Source organism: Berghia stephanieae, chromosome 10, assembly GCF_034508935.2.
Source record: "Berghia stephanieae isolate SIO BIC M18660-M18661 chromosome 10, UCSD_Bste_1.3, whole genome shotgun sequence".
Classification (NCBI taxonomy): domain Eukaryota; kingdom Metazoa; phylum Mollusca; class Gastropoda; order Nudibranchia; family Aeolidiidae; genus Berghia; species Berghia stephanieae.
The window spans coordinates 46,975,358-46,997,198 of record NC_088369.1 but is presented as its reverse complement, the minus strand read 5'-3'; the positions used below and the strand labels follow the sequence as shown (position 1 = coordinate 46,997,198).

General features: G+C 41.7%; 1 protein-coding gene across 3 annotated transcripts in view; it reads right to left on the bottom strand.

Annotated features, from left to right (window-relative positions):
- Positions 1–644: 644 nt before the first annotated feature.
- The window catches only part of LOC144955881 (uncharacterized), a 22,026-nt gene continuing 829 nt past the window's right edge, over positions 645–21,841 (bottom strand). Inside the window, exons 2-7 of one of the 3 annotated variants that reach the window (XM_078886133.1) lie at positions 19,280–19,340; positions 11,111–11,334; positions 8,470–8,700; positions 3,270–3,362; positions 1,414–3,179; positions 645–839 (exon numbers count right to left, since the gene is read on the bottom strand). In XM_078886133.1, the coding sequence (XP_078742259.1) occupies positions 774–839; positions 1,414–3,179; positions 3,270–3,362; positions 8,470–8,700; positions 11,111–11,334; positions 19,280–19,340 (2,441 nt within the window). In that variant the 3' untranslated portion in view covers positions 645–773. Of the gene's footprint in view, positions 840–1,413; positions 3,363–8,469; positions 8,701–11,110; positions 11,335–19,279; positions 19,341–21,841 lie in introns of all 3 variants that reach the window. The other 2 variants (XM_078886132.1, XM_078886131.1) reach the window with 2 other exon arrangements.

Below are 21,841 nucleotides of genomic sequence, written 5' to 3'. Positions count from 1 at the left end.
TATTTATTCCTTTTATGTTAGGATTAACAAAATCTATTTTGTGTTGGCTGGGTATGACGTCACGGGAAAATTCAGAAAATGTCCGGTGAAGAGAGAGTTCATAGCAAGTTAACGGTGACGTTACCACCCTACAACGATCGACGAATGATGTGGAAGTTAAGACTCCGAGGAGAGATCTTCGTTTTCTTTCACGCCGTTTGTCGTTCACTGTAGGTTGGAAACGTCACCGTTAACTCACTAATGTTATCTTTTCAATCTGTTTATAGTATATATATATATATATATATATATATATATATATATATATATATATATATATATATATATATATACATATATATATATATCACATTTATATATGGCCGAAACACATGTTTCTGTGGTCTTCATCCACATCGTCAGTCGGCATACTTTGTTAGGCCATTTTACAATTTGTTTCCGACAGTGACGACGCTGTTAACGACCAGATACTCATTTTATACCTGAGCACGATGAGATATTGTGGGTAAATTTTTTTTTTCCAAGGACTCAACTATGCGCCGAGCGAGGTTCAAACCCAAGACCTTCCGATCCGAAAGCTAGTGGCATACCACAAGACCACATTGCCGCGCGCAAATAGAAGAAATGAGAAACAAAACAAAACAAAGACTATCTTTTTTTAATGTTTGATTGTTAAAATATTTGTCTCAAGGCGTCTCATGACGTTGTTGGTGTCTTGAGACGTCCCGATTCGTCTCACAGATTTCCTGACGTCGCGCGTCATTTTGGGACGTCTAGCCGGATCCACTCTGACCTCCAAAGACGTTTTGGTTGGGCTGGGCTGGCGAGCCGGAGCTGCCCTGTGGAAAAAGATTGGGTTTGACGTTGGACGTTGGTGGTGACTCATTAGTGACCCATCGAGTCAAAAAGGTATTACATCAAAGGGGAATGGGGGGGGGGGGGGCTGATGTTTGAAATAGGGAAGAAAAATGGATATCAAAAACGAATGACAGGATACGTATCTCGTGTAATTCATCGTCTGGCTTAAATTTATCGTGCATTTATTACTTGTTGTGTTCGATAGGATGCCAGCTATATGCCACAATTCTTATTCAATTTAAGGGTAACAATAGACGGTGAATGCAGTTGGTGTCCGAACTGGCATTCCGCTCTACAGCCGATTATTTCACTTTTGTTGGTCGGGGTGACATTTGGACTTGTATTGTGACGTCATTTTAGTCCTAGTGAGTTGTCAGAAGTGTTCAAGGAACAACTCCGACTGGAGCATTTGTCTAGCGCAATATCCACCAAACGTCTGCAATGCCCTTTACAAAGAAGAAAATATATTTATTCACGCATTTATTATTTTAAAAATTGTTATTCACGTATTTATTTTTATCTTATGTTTTATTGATTGCAATTTCAGCCACTTACCGATGGTTGCTGGTTGGGGGCGGTGCCAGATCCGGACGCTCCGCCATTAGGCGGGGTCAAACTTTGACCTGATCCAGACGGCATCTGATTGGACGAACCAGACTGGCTACCTCCGCTACTTCCACTTGGACTTGAAAATCCTCCAGGGTTCGAACCCCCTTGACTTCCTCCACTCGAAGAACTGCCACTACCACCACTTCCTGAACCTCCAGAGCCATTACCATAGGGGCTTGAGTTGCTTGGGGAGCTACCGCCACTACCACTACCACTTCCGCCACTACCACCACTACTACCACTACCACTTCCGCCACTACTACCACTACCACCACTAGGATTTGAAAATCCCCCCGGATTCGAACTGCCTGTATTCCCACCACTCGTAGGTCCTGAGCCACTACTTGCGCCACCTCCTGATCCACTCGCAGACCCGCCTGATCCACTACCAAATGGACTGGAGTTGGACGGCTGAGAACCACCAGTGTTCCCACCACTACCACTGCCGCCACTACCACTGCCGCCACTACCGCTGCCGCCACTACTGCTGCTACCACTACCGCCAGTGTACGGACTGCTATTCGACGGTTGAGCCCCACCTCCTTGGCCACTTCCGGCACCGCTTCCACCATTTCCTTGACCGTACGGGCTGTTATTAGATGGCTGAGACCCACCACTACCACCGCTACCACCACTACCGCTTCCAGCACCGCCAGTACCACCACTGCTACCACTACTACCACTACTACCACTACCACCACTACCACCGAAAGGACTGTTATTGGAAGGGGCAGAACCACCACTACCACTCCCGGCACCACCACTTCCACCGCTACTACTACTACTACTACTACCTCCACCACTACCACCACTACTACCACTACTACCACTGGCACCCCCAGATGCTGGATTGGGTTTAGTCCCATACGGACTTGAATTTGAAGGCGCTGAACTGCCACCTCCTCCACTGCCACTACCAGCACCGCTGGGCGTACCACCCGCTGGACTACCACCACTACTACCGCTACCACTAGGACTTTGACTACCACCTGATGCCACACCGCTGCCTTGCCCACCTCCTGATGGAGCCGACCCACTTCCTGATGGAGCCGACCCACCTCCTGATGGAGCCGATCCACCTCCAGATGGAGCCGATCCACCTCCTGATGGAGCCGACCCACCTCCAGATGGAGCCGATCCACCTCCTGATGGAGCCGACCCACCTCCTGATGGAGCAGAGCCACCGGATGGAGCCCCACTTCCCGTTTGCCCTCCACTGCCACCTGATGGAGAAGATCCGCCTCCCATTCCTCCTCCGCCGGCTGATGACATACCTGTGGCCCCAGACGATGCAGGGTTTTTTATGTTGCCAGGGTTACCGGGATTGGCACCACTGGGACTGGAAGGGTTCCCCAGACCTCCCATGTTGCTGGGTCCCCCTGAGCCAGTGTTGGAAGTGTACGGATTTTGTGGCGACAACTGGCCTTGGGAATTTCCTGGATTACTTCCGCCTCCTGAAGGATTTCCACCACTAGTCTGACTTCCACCTGATGGACTTCCGCCTGATGGACTTCCGCCTGAAGGACTTCCGCCTGAAGGACTTCCGCCCGATGAACTTCCCCCTGAAGGACTTCCGCCTGAAGGACTTCCGCCTGAAGGACTTCCACCTGAAGGACTTCCGCCTGAAGGACTTCCACCTGAAGGACTTCCGCCTGAAGGACTTCCGCCTGAAGGACTTCCACCTGAAGGACTTCCACCTGAAGGACTTCCACCTGACGGACTTCCACCTGAAGGACTTCCACCTGAAGGACTTCCGCCCGATGGACTTCCACCTGAAGGACTTCCACCTGAAGGACTTCCACCTGAAGGACTTCCGCCCGATGGACTTCCACCTGAAGGACTTCCACCTGAAGGACTTCCGCCCGATGGACTTCCACCTGAAGGACTTCCGCCACCTTGATTTGAAATAAGAAAATAAACATAGAAAAATACCTGCTTATAGCGTCTATATCTGACCATTCATCTCAAAATGGATTGTATGTGGATGTGCTCGGTCCTTATGGTTGAATTATAATGATACTAATAACATTTTATAATAACAACAACAACAACAATAATAAGAAGAAGAATAATAATAATAATAATAATAATAATAATAATAATAATAATAATAATAATAATAATAATAATAATAATAATAATAATAATAATAATAATAATGAAAACTATTTTTACAGACAGATAACGAGTAAGTTGCAAACCTTCTACGACAATTCAGGTTAATTTTATCATTCGTTGATTCAAATCAATACGAAAAAAAATCTGCAATGTCGTCGTTATACGTACTCAGTCCTTTTTGACGTTATTGTGAGTATACTATTTATTTATCTACGTAATTCTAGCAAGTCCACAACCAAATTTGATGGCGTAATCTTAAACCTCCCTTGAAACTCTCCAGTAACAAAATACTCTATCTATTCTTTTTTGTCAACATTGTTCCGCGAAGCCAATGAGAAAATTTTATCATCAAGCACAAAATTACCGACAAATCTAAAAATGAAAAAAGCCTGCTAGACCAAAATCATTCGTCCTTTTTTTTTTCATTTCTTCGACGAGACGATACTTCTCGATCCTTGATTCGAACTTGACCTTGACTATTTGGCCATTTTCTAAAATGAAGCAGATTGTCTTTCTTAGACGAAGTGACAAATTGGCTTTTACTGGCAACAGTTGCATGTTCACTGCATTCATTTGCATTCAGCTTCAAAATGTCATGTCAATATGGGTGACGTTGTTATATTGAATCGGTCCTATCGGAGGAATACGTCATGTCAATATGGGTGACGTTGTTATATTGAATCGGTCCTATCGGAGGAATACGTCATGTCAATATGGGTGACGTTGTTATATTGAATCGGTCCCATTGGAGGAATACGTCATGTCAATATGGGTGACGTTGTTATATGAATCGGTCCTATCGGAGGAATACGTCATGTCAATATGGGTGACGTTGTTATAGTGAATCGGTCCCATCGGAGGAATACGTCATGTCAATATGGTGACGTTGTTATATTGAATCGGTCCTATCGGAGGAATACGTCATGTCAATATGGGTGACGTTGTTATATTGAATCGGTCCTATCGGAGGAATACGTCATGTCAATATGGGTGACGTTGTTATAGTGAATCGGTCCTATCGGAGGAATACGTCATGTCAATATGAGTGACGTTGTTATATTGAATCGGTCCTATCGGAGGAATACGTCATGTCAATATGGGTGACGTTGTTATATTGAATCGGTCCTATGGAGGAATACGTCATGTCAATATGGGTGACGTTGTTATATTGAATCGGTCCATCGGAGGAATACGTCATGTCAATATGGGTGACGTTGTTATATTGAATCGGTCCTATCGGAGGAATACGTCATGTCAATATGGGTGACGTTGTTATATTGAATCGGTCCTATCGGAGGAATACGTCATGTCAATATGGGTGACGTTGTTATATTGAATCGGTCCTATCGGAGGAATCGTCATGTCAATATGGGTGACGTTGTTATATTGAATCGGTCCATCGGAGGAATACGTCATGTCAATATGGGTGACGTTGTTATATTGAATCGGTCCTATCGGAGGAATACGTCATGTCAATATGGGTGACGTTGTTATATTGAATCGGTCCTATTGGAGGAATAGTCATGTCAATATGGGTGACGTTGTTATATTGAATCGGTCCTATCGGAGGAATACGTCATGTCAATATGGGTGACGTTGTTATATTGAATCGGTCCTATCGGAGGAATACGTCATGTCAATATGGGTGACGTTGTTATATTGAATCGGTCCATCGGAGGAATACGTCATGTCAATATGGGTGACGTTGTTATATTGAATCGGTCCTATCGGAGGAATACGTCATGTCAATATGGGTGACGTTGTTATATTGAATCGGTCCCTATCGGAGGAAACGTCATGTCAATATGGGTGACGTTGTTATATTGAATCGGTCCCATCGGAGGAATACGTCATGTCAATATGGGTGACGTTGTTATATTGAATCGGTCCTATCGGAGGAATACGTCATGTCAATATGGGTGACGTTGTTATATTGAATCGGTCCTATCGGAGGAATACGTCATGTCAATATGGGTGACGTTGTTATATTGAATCGGTCCTATCGGAGGAATACGTCATGTCAATATGGGTGACGTTGTTATATTGAATCGGTCCTATCGGAGGAATACGTCATGTCAATATGGGTGACGTTGTTATATTGAATCGGTCCATCGGAGGAATACGTCATGTCAATATGGGTGACGTGTTATATTGAATCGGTCCTATCGGAGGAATACGTCATGTCAATATGGGTGACGTTGTTATATTGAATCGGTCCCATCGGAGGAATACGTCATGTCAATATGGGTGACGTTGTTATATTGAATCGGTCCTATCGGAGGAATACGTCATGTCAATATGGGTGACGTTGTTATATTGAATCGGTCCCATCGGAGGAATACGTCATGTCAATATGGGTGACGTTGTTATATTGAATCGGTCCCATCGGAGGAATACGTCATGTCAATATGGGTGACGTTGTTATATTGAATCGGTCCCATCGGAGGAATACGTCATGTCAATATGGGTGACGTTGTTATATTGAATCGGTCCCTATCGGAGGAATACGTCATGTCAATATGGGTGACGTTGTTATATTGAATCGGTCCATCGGAGGAATACGTCATGTCAATATGGGTGACGTTGTTATATTGAATCGGTCCTATCGGAGGAATACGTCATGTCAATATGGGTGACGTTGTTATATTGAATCGGTCCTATCGGAGGAATACGTCATGTCAATATGGGTGACGTTGTTATATTGAATCGGTCCCATCGGAGGAATACGTCATGTCAATATGGGTGACGTTGTTATATTGAATCGGTCCCATCGGAGGAATACGTCATGTCAATATGGGTGACGTTGTTATATTGAATCGGTCCCATCGGAGGAATACGTCATGTCAATATGGGTGACGTTGTTATATTGAATCGGTCCCATCGGAGGAATACGTCATGTCAATAGGGTGACGTTGTTATATTGAATCGGTCCCATCGGAGGAATACGTCATGTCAATATGGGTGACGTTGTTATATTGAATCGGTCCCATCGGAGGAACATGTCATGTCAATATGGGTGACGTTGTTATATTGAATCGGTCCCATCGGAGGAATACGTCATGTCAATATGGGTGACGTTGTTATATTGAATCGGTCCTATCGGAGGAATACGTCATGTCAATATGGGTGACGTTGTTATATTGAATCGGTCCTATCGGAGGAATACGTCATGTCAATATGGGTGACGTTGTTATATTGAATCGGTCCATCGGAGGAATACGTCATGTCAATATGGGTGACGTTGTTATATTGAATCGGTCCTATCGGAGGAATACGTCATGTCAATATGGTGACGTTGTTATATTGAATCGGTCCTATCGGAGGAATACGTCATGTCAATATGGGTGACGTTGTTATATTGAATCGGTCCTATCGGAGGAATACGTCATGTCAATATGGGTGACGTTGTTATATTGAATCGGTCCTATCGGAGGAATACGTCATGTCAATATGGGTGACGTTGTTATATTGAATCGGTCCTATCGGAGGAATACGTCATGTCAATATGGGTGACGTTGTTATATTGAATCGGTCCCATTCGGAGGAATACGTCATGTCAATATGGGTGACGTTGTTATATTGAATCGGTCCTATCGGAGGAATACGTCATGTCAATATGGATGACGTTGTTATATTGAATCGGTCCTATCGGAGGAATACGTCATGTCAATATGGGTGACGTTGTTATATTGAATCGGTCCTATCGGAGGAATACGTCATGTCAATATGGGTGACGTTGTTATATTGAATCGGTCCTATCGGAGGAATACGTCATGTCAATATGGGTGACGTTGTTATATTGAATCGGTCCTATCGGAGGAATACGTCATGTCAATATGGGTGACGTTGTTATATTGAATCGGTCCTATCGGAGGAATACGTCATGTCAATATGGGTGACGTTGTTATATTGAATCGGTCCTATCGGAGGAATACGTCATGTCAATATGGGTGACGTTGTTATATTGAATCGGTCCCTATCGGAGGAATACGTCATGTCAATATGGGTGACGTTGTTATATTGAATCGGTCCCATCGGAGGAATACGTCATGTCAATATGAGTGACGTTGTTATATTGAATCGGTCCCATCGGAGGAATACGTCATGTCAATACGTCACACGTTTGCCAACAACAAACAATGGTGGGGGCCATGTTTGAATTCAATAAATTTTATCTTTTGAACTGGAAGAAAAGTTTGTCAAAGAGAATGTTGTTTTTACCCATTGTTGCCGTCGTCTGCTGAACATGATTTGACACCGTATTCAATTCGGAAATTTTATGTAAGTGCTTTGCATTTAAATGCGGCTATGCGGTAATGTGGGATGACACTGGCTTTCGGACCGGAAAGTCCTGGGTTCGAGCCTCGCTCGGTTCATAATTTAGCCCTTGGAAAGGGCTCTTTACTCACTTTCTCACGTACTCAGATGTAAAATGAGTACCTGGCCGTTAACAGCGTTGTCTCTGTCCGAAAAATTGTAATATCGCCTAACAGGCGACATGTCCCGTCCTACATGTTAGTGTTGTTGTTGGCCAGGGACCCTTTGTAAAGCGCTTTGAGCACGTTTAGTGGATATTGCTCTATATAAATGCTTTTTAAAAAATCAATACTTCTTTTTACCATTGTAGGGCCCAATTTAGATTAGATAGATCGACATTGGCCCAAAAATTATGTTAAAGAAGAAACACCATTGACGTCACTCCTCTCTTTGTTATTGTTTTAGACAGCCATTATATTGATTAATTATTATTAAATTCTATCAACCAGACTACAAACGCATTGTGTTGCACATAGTTTTGTATTTGGAAGGAACATGATATCCTGTAGACAGATGTTGTGGGTATTTTATCTAGACGTATAGCATCAATAAAACCAGACAGCTCACCTGTTTGACTGGAGCCTCCCCCATTCGTCATGGGGTTTCCCATTGGGTTCCCACCCATTTGGGCCATGGGGTTTCCAGCTGGACCGTTACCACCGCCACCAGTACCACCACTACCACCACTACCACCACTGCCACCACCTCCAAACATTTTTGATGGATCAAAGAATGAGTTAGATCCCCCTGAGCCACCGCTTTGCCCTGTGCTGGGTGACAGTTGTCCAAACATTTTGCCTTGGGAAAGACACATTCATTCAGACAAATAAATAGAAGCTTAACGTGTTTGACCTCGACATATTCTATTTGAGTTCGTGTCACAGATATGATTACATAAACATTGGCCGACATTTTAAAACACGGAGTTCGTGTCACAGATATGATTACATAAACATTGGCCGGCATTTTAAAACACTGAGTTCGTGTCACAGATATGATTACATAAACATTGGCCGGCATTTTAAAACACTGAGTTCGTGTCACAGATATGATTACATAAACATTGGCCGGCATTTTAAAACACTGAGTTCGTGTCACAGATATGATTACATAAACATTGGCCGGCATTTTAAAACACTGAGTTCGTGTCACAGATATGATTACATAAACATTGGCCGGCATTTTAAAACACCGAGTTCGTGTCACAGATATGATTACATAAACATTGGCCGGCATTTTAAAACACTGAGTTCGTGTCACAGATATGATTACATAAACATTGGCCGGCATTTTAAAACACTGAGTTCGTGTCACAGATATGATTACATAAACATTGGCCGGCATTTTAAAACACCGAGTTCGTGTCACAGATATGATTACATAAACATTGGCCGGCATTTTAAAACACCGAGTTTGTGTCACAGATATGATTACATAAACATTGGCCAACATTTTAAAACACTGAGTTCGTGTCACAGATATGATTACATAAACATTGGCCGGCATTTTAAAACACTGAGTTCGTGTCACAGATATGATTACATAAACATTGGCCGACATTTTAAAACACTGAGTTCGTGTCACAGATATGATTACATAAACATTGGCCGGCATTTTAAAACACTGAGTTCGTGTCACAGATATGATTACATAAACATTGGCCGGCATTTTAAAACACTGAGTTCGTGTCACAGATATGATTACATAAACATTGGCCGGCATTTTAAAACACTGAGTTTGTGTCACAGATATGATTACATAAACATTGGCCGGCATTTTAAAACACTGAGTTCGTGTCACAGATATGATTACATAAACATTGGCCGGCATTTTAAAACACTGAGTTCGTGTCACAGATATGATTACATAAACATTGGCCGGCATTTTAAAACACTGAGTTCGTGTCACAGATATGATTACATAAACATTGGCCGGCATTTTAAAACACCGAGTTCGTGTCACAGATATGATTACATAAACATTGGCGGGCATTTTAAAACACTGAGTTCGTGTCACAGATATGATTACATAAACATTGGCCGGCATTTTAAAACACTGAGTTCGTGTCACAGATATGATTACATAAACATTGGCCGGCATTTTAAAACACCGAGTTCGTGTCACAGATATGATTACATAAACATTGGCCGGCATTTTAAAACACCGAGTTCGTGTCACAGATATGATTACATAAACATTGGCCGGCATTTTAAAACACTGAGTTCGTGTCACAGATATGATTACATAAACATTGGCCGGCATTTTAAAACACCGAGTTCGTGTCACAGATATGATTACATAAACATTGGCCGACATTTTAAAACACTGAGTTCGTGTCACAGATATGATTACATAAACATTGGCCGACATTTTAAAACACGTGTTTTATTTTTTATTTTTTATTTATTTTATTTTTGTTGTTTTAAAAAAATTATGTCAGACCTTACATATGATACTGGGTGTATTTGCTGATTTAAAACGTTAGAACTAATGTATTCATATATGCAGGTCTCTACATCCGAACACAATTATGGGCCTAGTTTAATATTGCTTAACATTGTTGTAATGGACAATATTCTACGTCATAGTGTTTTAGGTTTCTATTACAACAATGAGCCCGTAATACATTGTGTTATCAGACCTGCATAAAAGTGCACGTTGATTGGAACCCTTTGCAAATCATTTTGATCACAGCGGAATGGCTATTGGGCTTTAAAACAACTCATGTTGTTTCTTTTTTTTTTTTCAATTCAATTCAAATATTTATTTATTGTCGGCATTTAAAAAATGTTTCATAGATAATGTAGTCAGGCTAATAGAAGCCTTTGACCGACAGAGGTTATAACACATAGTGCATAAAAATACATAGTAATACATTTTCCCTTAAAAACATTCCCTCATCAAGATTTCAATCATGACACACAAAGAAAATTAACATAATATGTGTATATATATATATATATATATATATATATATATATATATATATATATATATATACATATATATATATATAACATATATATAGCATATATATATATATATATATATATATATATATATATATATATATATATATATATATATATATATATATATATATATATATATATATATATATATATATATATATATATATATATATATATATATATATATATATATTTCTTTAACTTTCCATAAACCCTGACCATTGATTTGGACTTACTTGGATCAAACTGTCTTTTCGAGAAGAATCCGCCGACCCCCACTTGACCCCCTGAGGGGTTCGAGGGATCCGAGTTATAGGATTGACCCCCGGAAGGATTGGAGGGGTCCATATTTCCGGTAGACATCATGGCGGACGGGTTGAACTGCTGACCTGTGTTGCCGTTTGGCGAGGCCATGCCAGATGGAGGGGACAGCTGACCTTGGGCACCGAATGGGTTGGAGCTGAAAATCCAATTCATCAAGAGTGGAGTTTTAAATGAATTTTTTTTTAAACCAACAAATATAAATATTTAGACAGCGTATTTACACGGGTTTAACCCGCTCAATGTACTTTACAATGAATGTTCCATCCATTCCCTCAACAGGCAATATGAAACCATATTTTGATTTCATACAGTACCAGTGGCCTGTAAGGCGTCCTTTTTGTAGTAACATTCTTGCAATACCCATCACTGCCTATATAGCCAGTTACTCATTTACACCAGAATCTAGTGGGATATTATGTGTTAAGGGCCTAATGCAAGGACATAACGTCAGGATCAGAATTTTCATGACCACTGTCACCCATCCGGCCATGGATCGCGCTTATAATTGCTTGACTTATGAGACAAAAAGGAGTCACCGACCCGCTGAGCAGCCCTGATAGACATGGATATGTGACTCCAGAGCAACCCAGATAGACATGGATATGTGACTCCTGAGCAACCCAGATAGACAAGGATATGTGACTCCTGAGCAACCCAGATAACCATGGATATGTGACTCCTGAGCAACCCAGATAACCATTGATATGTGACTCCTGATCAACCCATAGACATGGATATGTGACTCCTGAGCAACCCAGATAGACATGGATATGTGACTCATGAGCAACCCATAGACATAGATATGTGACTCCTGTGCAACCCAGATAGACATGGATATGTGACTCCTGAGCAACCCAGATAGACATGGATATGTGACTCCTGAGCAACCCAGATAGACATGGATATGTGACTCCTGAGCAACACAGATAGACATGGATATGTGACTGCTGAGCAACCCAGATAGACATAGATATGTGACTCCTGATCAACCCATAGACATGGATATGTGACTCCTGATCAACCCATAGACATGGATATGTGACTCCTGAGCAACCCAGATAGACATGGATATGTGACTCCTGAGCAACACAGATAGACATGGATATGTGACTCCTGAGCAACCCAGATAGACAAGGATATGTGACTCCTGAGCAACCCAGATAGACATGGATATGTGACTCCTGAGCAACTCAGATAGACATGGATATGTGACTCCTGAGCAACCCAGATAGACATGGATATGTGACTCCTGAGCAACCCAGATAACCATGGATATGTGACTCCTGAGCAACCCAGATAACCATGGATATGTGACTCCTGAGCAACCTAGATAGACATGGATATGTGACTCCTGAGCAACACAGATAGACATTGATATGTGACTCCTGAGCAACCCATAGACATGGATATGTGACTCCTGAGCAACCCAGATAGACATGGATATGTGACTCCTGAGCAACCCATAGACATGGATATGTGACTCCTGAGCAACCCAGATAGACATGGATATGTGACTCCTGAGCAACCCAGATAGACATGGATATGTGACTCCTGAGCAACCCAGATAGACATGGATAGTGACTCCTGAGCAACCCAGATAGACATGGATATGTGACTCCTGAGCAACCCAGATAGACATGGATATGTGACTCCTGAGCAACCCAGATAGACATGGATATGTGACTCCTGAGCAACCCAGATAGACATGGATATGTGACTCCTGAGCAACCCAGATAGACATGGATATGTGACTCCTGAGCAACCCAGATAGACATGGATATGTGACTCCTGAGCAACCCAGATAGACATGGATATGTGACTCCTGAGCAACACAGATAGACATGGATATGTGACTCCTGAGCAACCCAGATAGACATAGATATGTGACTCCTGAGCAACCCAGATAGACATGGATATGTGACTCCTGATCAACCCATAGACATGGATATGTGACTCCTGAGCAACCCAGATAGACATGGATATGTGACTCCTGAGCAACACAGATAGACATGGATATGTGACTCCTGAGCAACCCAGATAGACAGGGATATGTGACTCCTGAGCAACCCAGATAGACATGGATATGTGACTCCTGAGCAACCCAGATAGACATGGATATGTGACTCCTGAGCAACCCAGATAGACATGGATATGTGACTCCTGAGCAACCCAGATAACCATGGATATGTGACTCCTGAGCAACCCAGATAACATGGATATGTGACTCCTGAGCAACCCAGATAGACATGGATATGTGACTCCTGAGCAACACAGATAGACATTGATATGTGACTCCTGAGCAACCCATAGACATGGATATGTGACTCCTGAGCAACCCAGATAGACATGGATATGTGACTCCTGAGCAACCCATAGACATGGATATGTGACTCCTGAGCAACCCAGATAGACATGGATATGTGACTCCTGAGCAACCCTGATAGACATGGATATGTGACTCCTGAGCAACCCTGATAGACATGGATATGTGACTCCTGAGCAACCCAGATAGACATGGATATGTGACTCCTGAGCAACCCAGATAGACATGGATATGTGACACGTCGTGTTCAACCCGTATTTTTGTCTGGGTCAATCGAGAGACAAGATATGATTTTAGATGACCAGTTCACTGTAAGTCCCTCGTACTCTGGAAACACATATGTGACCCATCGTCTCAAAACGGTATTATGTCGGAATGAACAGATGCTTAAAAGCCGAATTAAATCTTAAACTGGTCAACAATATAAATTGTTGGCATCAGCACCCTAAAATATGGTATCCATTCTCCTCAATAAACATAAAAACTCAACACAAGTCTGATATTTCTGGCTGTAAATTCAATTTTTATCTTAACCAACCCGACTTAATACCGCTTTGAGGCACAAAAAAAAAGAACAAAAAAAAAAAATAAAAATAAAACATGCAAACCAAAAACTTGTCCTTTAATCAGATAAATGTGGCACTGTGGAAAGATACATGTTTACAATTTGGACTTTGGGGAAGACCTCACAAGGTAGGTCCCAGGTTTGAGAGATTTTATCAGGATGAGATCAATATCAATCGATCGATATTTGAAGGACGTTTTTTTGGCAAAATGTTTCAATTCATTTTTTCGGAGCATGCGCAGTGACTTGAGTAAATATTCCTGACTTTTAGATTTAAGTGTAGGTCACCTTATGTAACCATCTCTTATCAATTATCTATAATAGACATAACACAGAGAGGGGAGGGAGAGAGAGAGAGAGAGAGAGAGAGAGAGAGAGAGAGAGAGAGAGGAGAAAGAAAGACACACAGAGAGAGAGAGAGAGGGGGGGGGGTGAGGGAGAGAGAGGGAGAAAGAAAGTCACAGAGAGAGAGAGATAGACCAAGTCTGTTTGTCTGTCTGTTTATGTGTGTGTGTCTGTTTGTGTGCCTGTGTGTGTCTTTGTGTGTGTATGTCTATGTAAATGTCTTGTTTGTGTGTATGTGTGTGTGTGCATGTGTGTGTGTCTGTGTGTGTGTCTTTGTGTGTGTTTCAGTGTGTGTCTGTGTGTGTGTCTTTGTGTGTGTGTCTGTGTGTGTCTTGTGTGTGTGTCTGTGTGTGTGTCTTTGTGTGTGTGTCAGTGTGTGTCTGTCTGTGTGTCTTTGTGTGTGTGCCTATGTGTTTCTGTGTGTGTTTCTGTGTGTATGTGTGTGTTTTGTGTGGTATGTGTGTGTGTCTGTGTGTGTGTCTGTATGTGTGTGTGTATGTCTGTGTGTGCCTGTTTGTCTGTTTGTGTTTGTGTGTGCCTTTGTGTCTGTATTTTGTCTGTGTGTGTATGTATGTGTGTGTCTGACTGTGTGTCTATGTCTGTGTGCCTGTGTGTGCGCCTGTGTGTGTGTGTGTGTGTGTGTGTGTGTCGACCACAGTGATTCCAGCCACCAACCTGCTATGAACATTAGCCAGTTCGTTAACATTTAAATCCTGATGTAGAACACTGAAATGTTTACGATTTACGTTGATTTTACAATCGTCGTATAAAATAAAGCAATGACTATGAAAAATGTTTTTTTCTCTTTTTGAGGAAAAATTTTGTCTAAAATCAAAGCCCTATCTCCACTGAGTAAAAATGTTTTTGAATTTTGAAAATCCATTCATAAATAAACAAGTTATGCAGTTTCAAAGGTGTCATTTATTTGGACGACCCGCAAAGAGGAAAAAAAACGCGAAAATATGGGACGCTTTTTCGGCATTTTTTTTCGACCTTTGGTTGTATCTTGCGTAATAAGTGGATTAAAAGATTGAAACTTGAAGAGCAAATTAGGATGGTGTTTTGTAAGATACGAGAAAAGTACTCGTCATATTCATATGAAATTTTACAACCAAAAAGAAGAAATGTTCATGTATTACCTTGTCAGCGACAAAACCTCAACGCCCGGTAGTTTTAGAAACATTTTACTCCAAAGAGTAAAAATCTATTTTTAACGGTCTTCTGGTAATTGTATGAGCTTTGTCGCTTGACATAATCTAAAATTACCTTTTTTCTAACTGTGTGCCAACTTTCAGTCATATTCATCGATAAACAGCGTCGTAATTTATTTTTTAAAATAGCATATACGAAACGGCTTCGTCCCATATTTTGACGCGAATTCGGGCACTTCGTTAGCGAAAAAGAGGCCCAAAGATTTGTGCGGGATAGTCCTTGCTAAATAAATGTTAAATCAATGTTTTCGATCCCTGAGATTTAAGACGCCATTTTTAAACAGAATGTTTGGAGACGGTGTTGGTAGTTCTGAGCGCAAACCAGATCGAGAAAATGGACAACTGGTTAAATTCACTGACCCGTTTAGCCTGTTCTTTAAAAGATAATCCAAAATATAATTCTGGTATCTATCGAAATAAATTATTGAAATAATTATAACCAGATTTATGGTCCGGATATCAACCCGTTTCAATGAGTTGGATTCAATCTCGCTAGCTCTCGCTCTCACTCACTTCACCAGCCCGCGGCCCAGGGGATGCAATGGCTCATACAGTGAGGATGGTACTGACGACGAGAGAGGCGATGACATGTAACGTATTGTGATGCTGTCCAGATGGTACTGACCACGAGAGAGGTGATGACATGTAACGTATTGTGATGCTGTCCAGATGGTTCTGACCACGAGAGAGGTGATGACAGGTAACGTATTGTGATGCTGTCCAGATGGTACTGACCACGAGATTGGTGATGACAGGTAACGTATTGTGATGCTGTCCAGATGGTTCTGACCACGAGAGGAGAGAGGTGATGACAGGTAACGTATTGTAATGCTGTCCAGATGGTACTGACCACGAGAGAGGCGATGACAGGTAACGTATTGTGATGCTGTCCAGATGGTACTGACCACGAGATTGGTGATGACAGGTAACGTTTTGTGATGCTCTCCAGATGGTTATGACCACGAGAGGAGAGAGGTGATGACAGGTAACGTATTGTGATGCTGTCCAGATGGTTCTGACCACGAGAGAGGTGATGACATGTAACGTATTGTGATGCTGTCCAGATGGTTCTGACCACGAGAGAGGTGATGACAGGTAACGTATTGTGATGCTGTCCAGATGGTACTGACCACGAGATTGGTGATGACAGGTAACGTATTGTGATGCTGTCCAGATGGTTCTGACCACGAGAGGAGAGAGGTGATGACAGGTAACGTATTGTGATGCTGTCCAGATGGTACTGACCACGAGAGAGGTGATGACAGGTAACGTATTGTGATGCTGTCCAGATGGTACTGACCACGAGAGGAGAGAGGTGATGACAGGTAACGTATTGTAATGCTGTCCAGATGGTACTGACCACGAGAGAGGCGATGACAGGTAACGTATTGTGATGCTGTCCAGATGGTACTGACCACGAGATTGGTGATGACAGGTAACGTTTTGTGATGCTCTCCAGATGGTTATGACCACGAGAGGAGAGAGGTGATGACAGGTAACGTATTGTGATGCTGTCCAGATGGTTCTGACCACGAGAGAGGTGATGACATGTAACGTATTGTGATGCTGTCCAGATGGTTCTGACCACGAGAGAGGTGATGACAGGTAACGTATTGTGATGCTGTCCAGATGGTACTGACCACGAGATTGGTGATGACAGGTAACGTATTGTGATGCTGTCCAGATGGTTCTGACCACGAGAGGAGAGAGGTGATGACAGGTAACGTATTGTGATGCTGTCCAGATGGTACTGACCACGAGAGAGGTGATGACAGGTAACGTATTGTGATGCTGTCCAGATGGTACTGACCACGAGAGAGGTGATGAAATGTAACGTATTGTGATGCTGTCCAGATGGTACTGACCACGAGATTGGTGATGACAGGTAACGTTTTGTGATGCTCTCCAGATGGTTCTGACCACGAGAGGAGAGAGGTGATGACAGGTACCGTATTGTGATGCTGCCCAGATGGTACTGACCACGAGATTGGTGATGACAGGTAACGTTTTGTGATGTTCTCCAGATGGTTCTGACCACGAGAGGAGAGAGGTGATGACATGTAACGTATTGTGATGCTGTCCAGATGGTACTGACCACAAGAGAGGCGATGACAGGTAACGTATTGTGATGCTGTCCAGATGGTACTGACCACGAGAGAGGCGATGACATGTAACGTATTGTGATGCTGTCCAGATGGTACTGACCACGAGAGAGGCGATGACATGTAACGTATTGTGATGCTGTCCAGATGGTACTGACCACGAGAGAGGCGATGACATGTAACGTATTGTGATGCTGTCCAGATGGTTCTGACCACGAGAGAGGCGATGACATGTAACGTATTGTGATGTTTGTCCAGCATAAAACATACAAACGTTTTCACAAGTTCATTTTAAATTCAATACTTGGCAACGCAACCACCCAGACACAATATCGATACGCTTGGCCAGGTTGTAGATTTCAAGAATTTACGATGCCCAGTGCTTTTCAAAATTTTTGATTTACCATCAGCGGACAACATTTCCATTTCATACAGACCACGTTCCATCTAAGGTGCCATGGTTGTACTTGGACTCATACAAAAGCCATCACCGCTTATTGAAAGGGTCCATTATTATCTACTATGAAGAATACGTAATTAAAATTTTGAACAGAAAACTTGTCCTACAAATACTTACTATTTTTGGGGAGGGGTAGAATTTTAGCATTGCGGAACTGCAAAAAGCAAAAGTTCTGTAACGATTAATTTTGAATTGACCTTCCGTTTCCGGTATAAATTCCATGCAGACGTAACTGGAACGAGACTCTGGGTCTCAGTTCAATCATTGCAAGCTTTAAAAAATGATCTCCCAGTAATAAAGGATTTTGTTCGGACCCGCAATGGCCAACGTGTACATATTTACCGGTCTGATAAGCCAAATTGTGATTTACAAGGAGTCCAAAGACAACAGCAACGTGGCAGGTCGTCATGCTTGCAACACGTCGTGGTGGAATCAAATGGTGGCCGTGGAATTTTTGAAACGGACCGCCTTTTATGGAGGACATTTTTATTCTCATTGGGAACATGGTTACATCTAAAGTCAAATGCTGCCCTATTAATGGAACATGGTTACATCTAAAGTCAAATGCTGCCCTATTAATGGAACATGGTTACATTTAAAGTCAAATGCTGCCCTATTAATGGAACATGGTTACATTTAAAGTCAAATGCTGCCCTATTAATGGAACATGGTTACATCTAAAGTCAAATGCTGCCCTATTAATGGCCATTAGAGTTTTTATGAACCTGTTTGAGGAGTGGAAATAAAAGTTGAAAAGATTTCCTTTTGTTATTATCATCATCATCATCATCATCATCATCATCATCATCATCATCATCATCATCATCATCATCATCATCATCATTATTGCTCTCTCGAGGCCCCAGGTTTGAGAGTTTTTGATAAGATTAGGGCCATTTTAATCGGCCCATATTCAAAGGAAGAGTTTTCTGGCCAAAAGTTTATAAACGTGCTTATTTCAAAGCCAGACAAAATAGTAAATAGAAATAGATAATTAAAAACAAACAGAATTCTGTGTTAGAAAATTATGACATGTTTGATGGCTGGATCACACACAAGATTTACCAAAACTCACGTGCGTGAATTGTAGGCCAGTTGTCTTCTGACCGGGCTCGGGTGATCAATGTAAAAACCATCTGGAATTTGAAAATAGAATAAAACCAATCCTTATATGTCTGAATCGACGTGCGTGCATTTGAAGGGCTGATAAGGCCTCGATCTAACATTTTCGTAATGGACGAGATTTTGCCTTCGATTAAAAGTATTTCCATTAGAACTATGAGCCTCCAACAACTATTTGGTTCATCAGGCCTGTTAATAGGTACTCGTCGGTTTGGATACATAATGATAAACGTGTGCTGCTTTACAGGTCTGGTAACCCAATACCCGATGAAGAATATTTCCATTACAATAGTGTTAATCAGGCTTCTAATTGCGTCCGGTTGTCAGACCTGGATAATATCACATTCTTCTCTGATGATGGAAAGAGATTAATGGAACACAAGAAGCGATGACGTCATTGAATCAATCGACGTTCACTTATTTTCAGGTCTGATAACCCACGTCATTATGGGCTCAATGTTGTAACGGAAATCTCAAAACATGACGCAAAATATTGTCCATTACAACAATGTCAAACTAGGCCCATAATTGCGTTCGGATGTCAGACCTGCAGATATGTTAACATTGACACATAATACAAAAATAGGAAAAATAATAATAAAATTAAAATTTCAACAAATCATAATGCATTTTCTACACAAGTTTTATTTGCCAAAGTCACGCCCCACCTTCAGCACGACGGATTGGTGGGCAAAATTAACACTTGCTTTAATTCTCTCCTTTCCCATCATTTCCAGGATTTTCCCCAAAACTGCACATCTAAATAACACACAAATATATATCTTTTATCACTCAAGCACAATAGCAGTAAGTTCTTGCGATACATAATTTCTTTAGCAAAACATGCTCTACAACACACTGTTCATTTTCTTTAAATTTTATGATGTACAAAGGAAATTTGAATAGGGAATGTGATTAGCGGAAGAGTAGCGTCCCTTGATTGGACGTCACCCATAGTCTGTGACGTCACCGGCGGAAAAGTTATTAGAGAGAGAACGTCATGTTGGTTGTGCGCATGCGTCTCTCGTCGACGCTACTCTTCCGCTAATCTCATTCCCTATAAGAAAATGTTGGTTGTATCGTAACGGAAGTGACGATTTTCCTAAAGTTGGTAATTACCGATCATTTTCAGGATTTTCCCAAAATGGCGGGCTTACCCAGCGGAAAAATTGATTTTTTTAAACTCAAAACAAGCTCTCCCCCAAAACAACCTCGGGGTCTTAATGATTAAAATAAAGATCATTCTTCGAAGTTTGTGATGTACAAAATAAATCTGAATAAGAAACATGTATAATATTGTGTCGTACCAAATGTGATGATTTTGCTGTAGGTGGTAAGGAGGGGGTTCAGGACAACTAAGGATGTGGTTCGATTCCCTCCCCCTACATCCCCACCCACTGAAATGTAGGTGTGAACCCCGAACCTAGTAATTAAGGGGCCTAGTTTAACATGGACAATATTTTACGTTACTTTTTTTTTTGGATTTCCATGACAACAATGAGCCCATAATGAATTTGGTTATCAGACCTGCAAATTAATGCACGTCGCCACCCACCCAAAAACCAAAACAATAAAGACATTAATGTACTGGATAAGCTAATGTTTCTATTGATATTTCATTGTTACCTGAAGAAGGGGTTTGAGCGGGAAACGTTCTGTGTTTAAAATTTCGTTCTTTTTAGAAGCCGGTTGATTTATTTTAGTTTATTACTTGAGCTTTGATAAAACGCAAAATCAACAAAAACGTGCTCAAAGCGCTTTACAAAGGGTCCCTGAACAAGTAACACCTAGGGTGAGACATGACGCCTGTAAGGCGATATAACTTTTTTTTTCGACAGAGACAACGCAGTTAACTGCCAAGCACTTATTTTTCACCTGAGTACGGTGAGAAAATGTGAGTAAAGAGCCTTTTCCAAGGATTGAACTATGCGCCGAGCGAGGTTTGAACCCAAGGCCTTCTGATCATATAGCGATTGTCATACCACGAGACCACATCTTGGCAAAAACTCTCAAACCTGGTACTCGGCGAAGTTTAAGAGTTTTTGCCAAGATGAGAATCATTGAAATCGATCGATATTTGAAGGACGAGTTTTCTGGCAAATTTTTTAAATATGTGACCCCTCAGCTGAAAACGGTATTTAGTCGGGATGATTAAGATGCTGAAAACTGAATTTGAATCCAGAAAAATCAGACTTGAGTTGAGTTTGAATGTTTTATTGAAGAGAATGAATGTGATAATTTAGTGTGCTCAACACCAGCAATAAAGGTTTTTGACCAGTTTGGCTGTAATTTGACTTTTTAGCATCTGGTCCATCCCGACACAATACCGTTAGGAGACGATGGGTCACATATGTGTTTTGCCAGAGTACGTCAGAGATGAGTATCGCTGACGCCCGATGAACAAATAATTATCGAAAAATTTTGGCCAGAAAACTCTTCCTTCAAATATCGGCCGATACGTTTTGCAAGTATTCTAGTAGATGGCGAGGTGGGTCACAAATGGTTTGCAAGTATT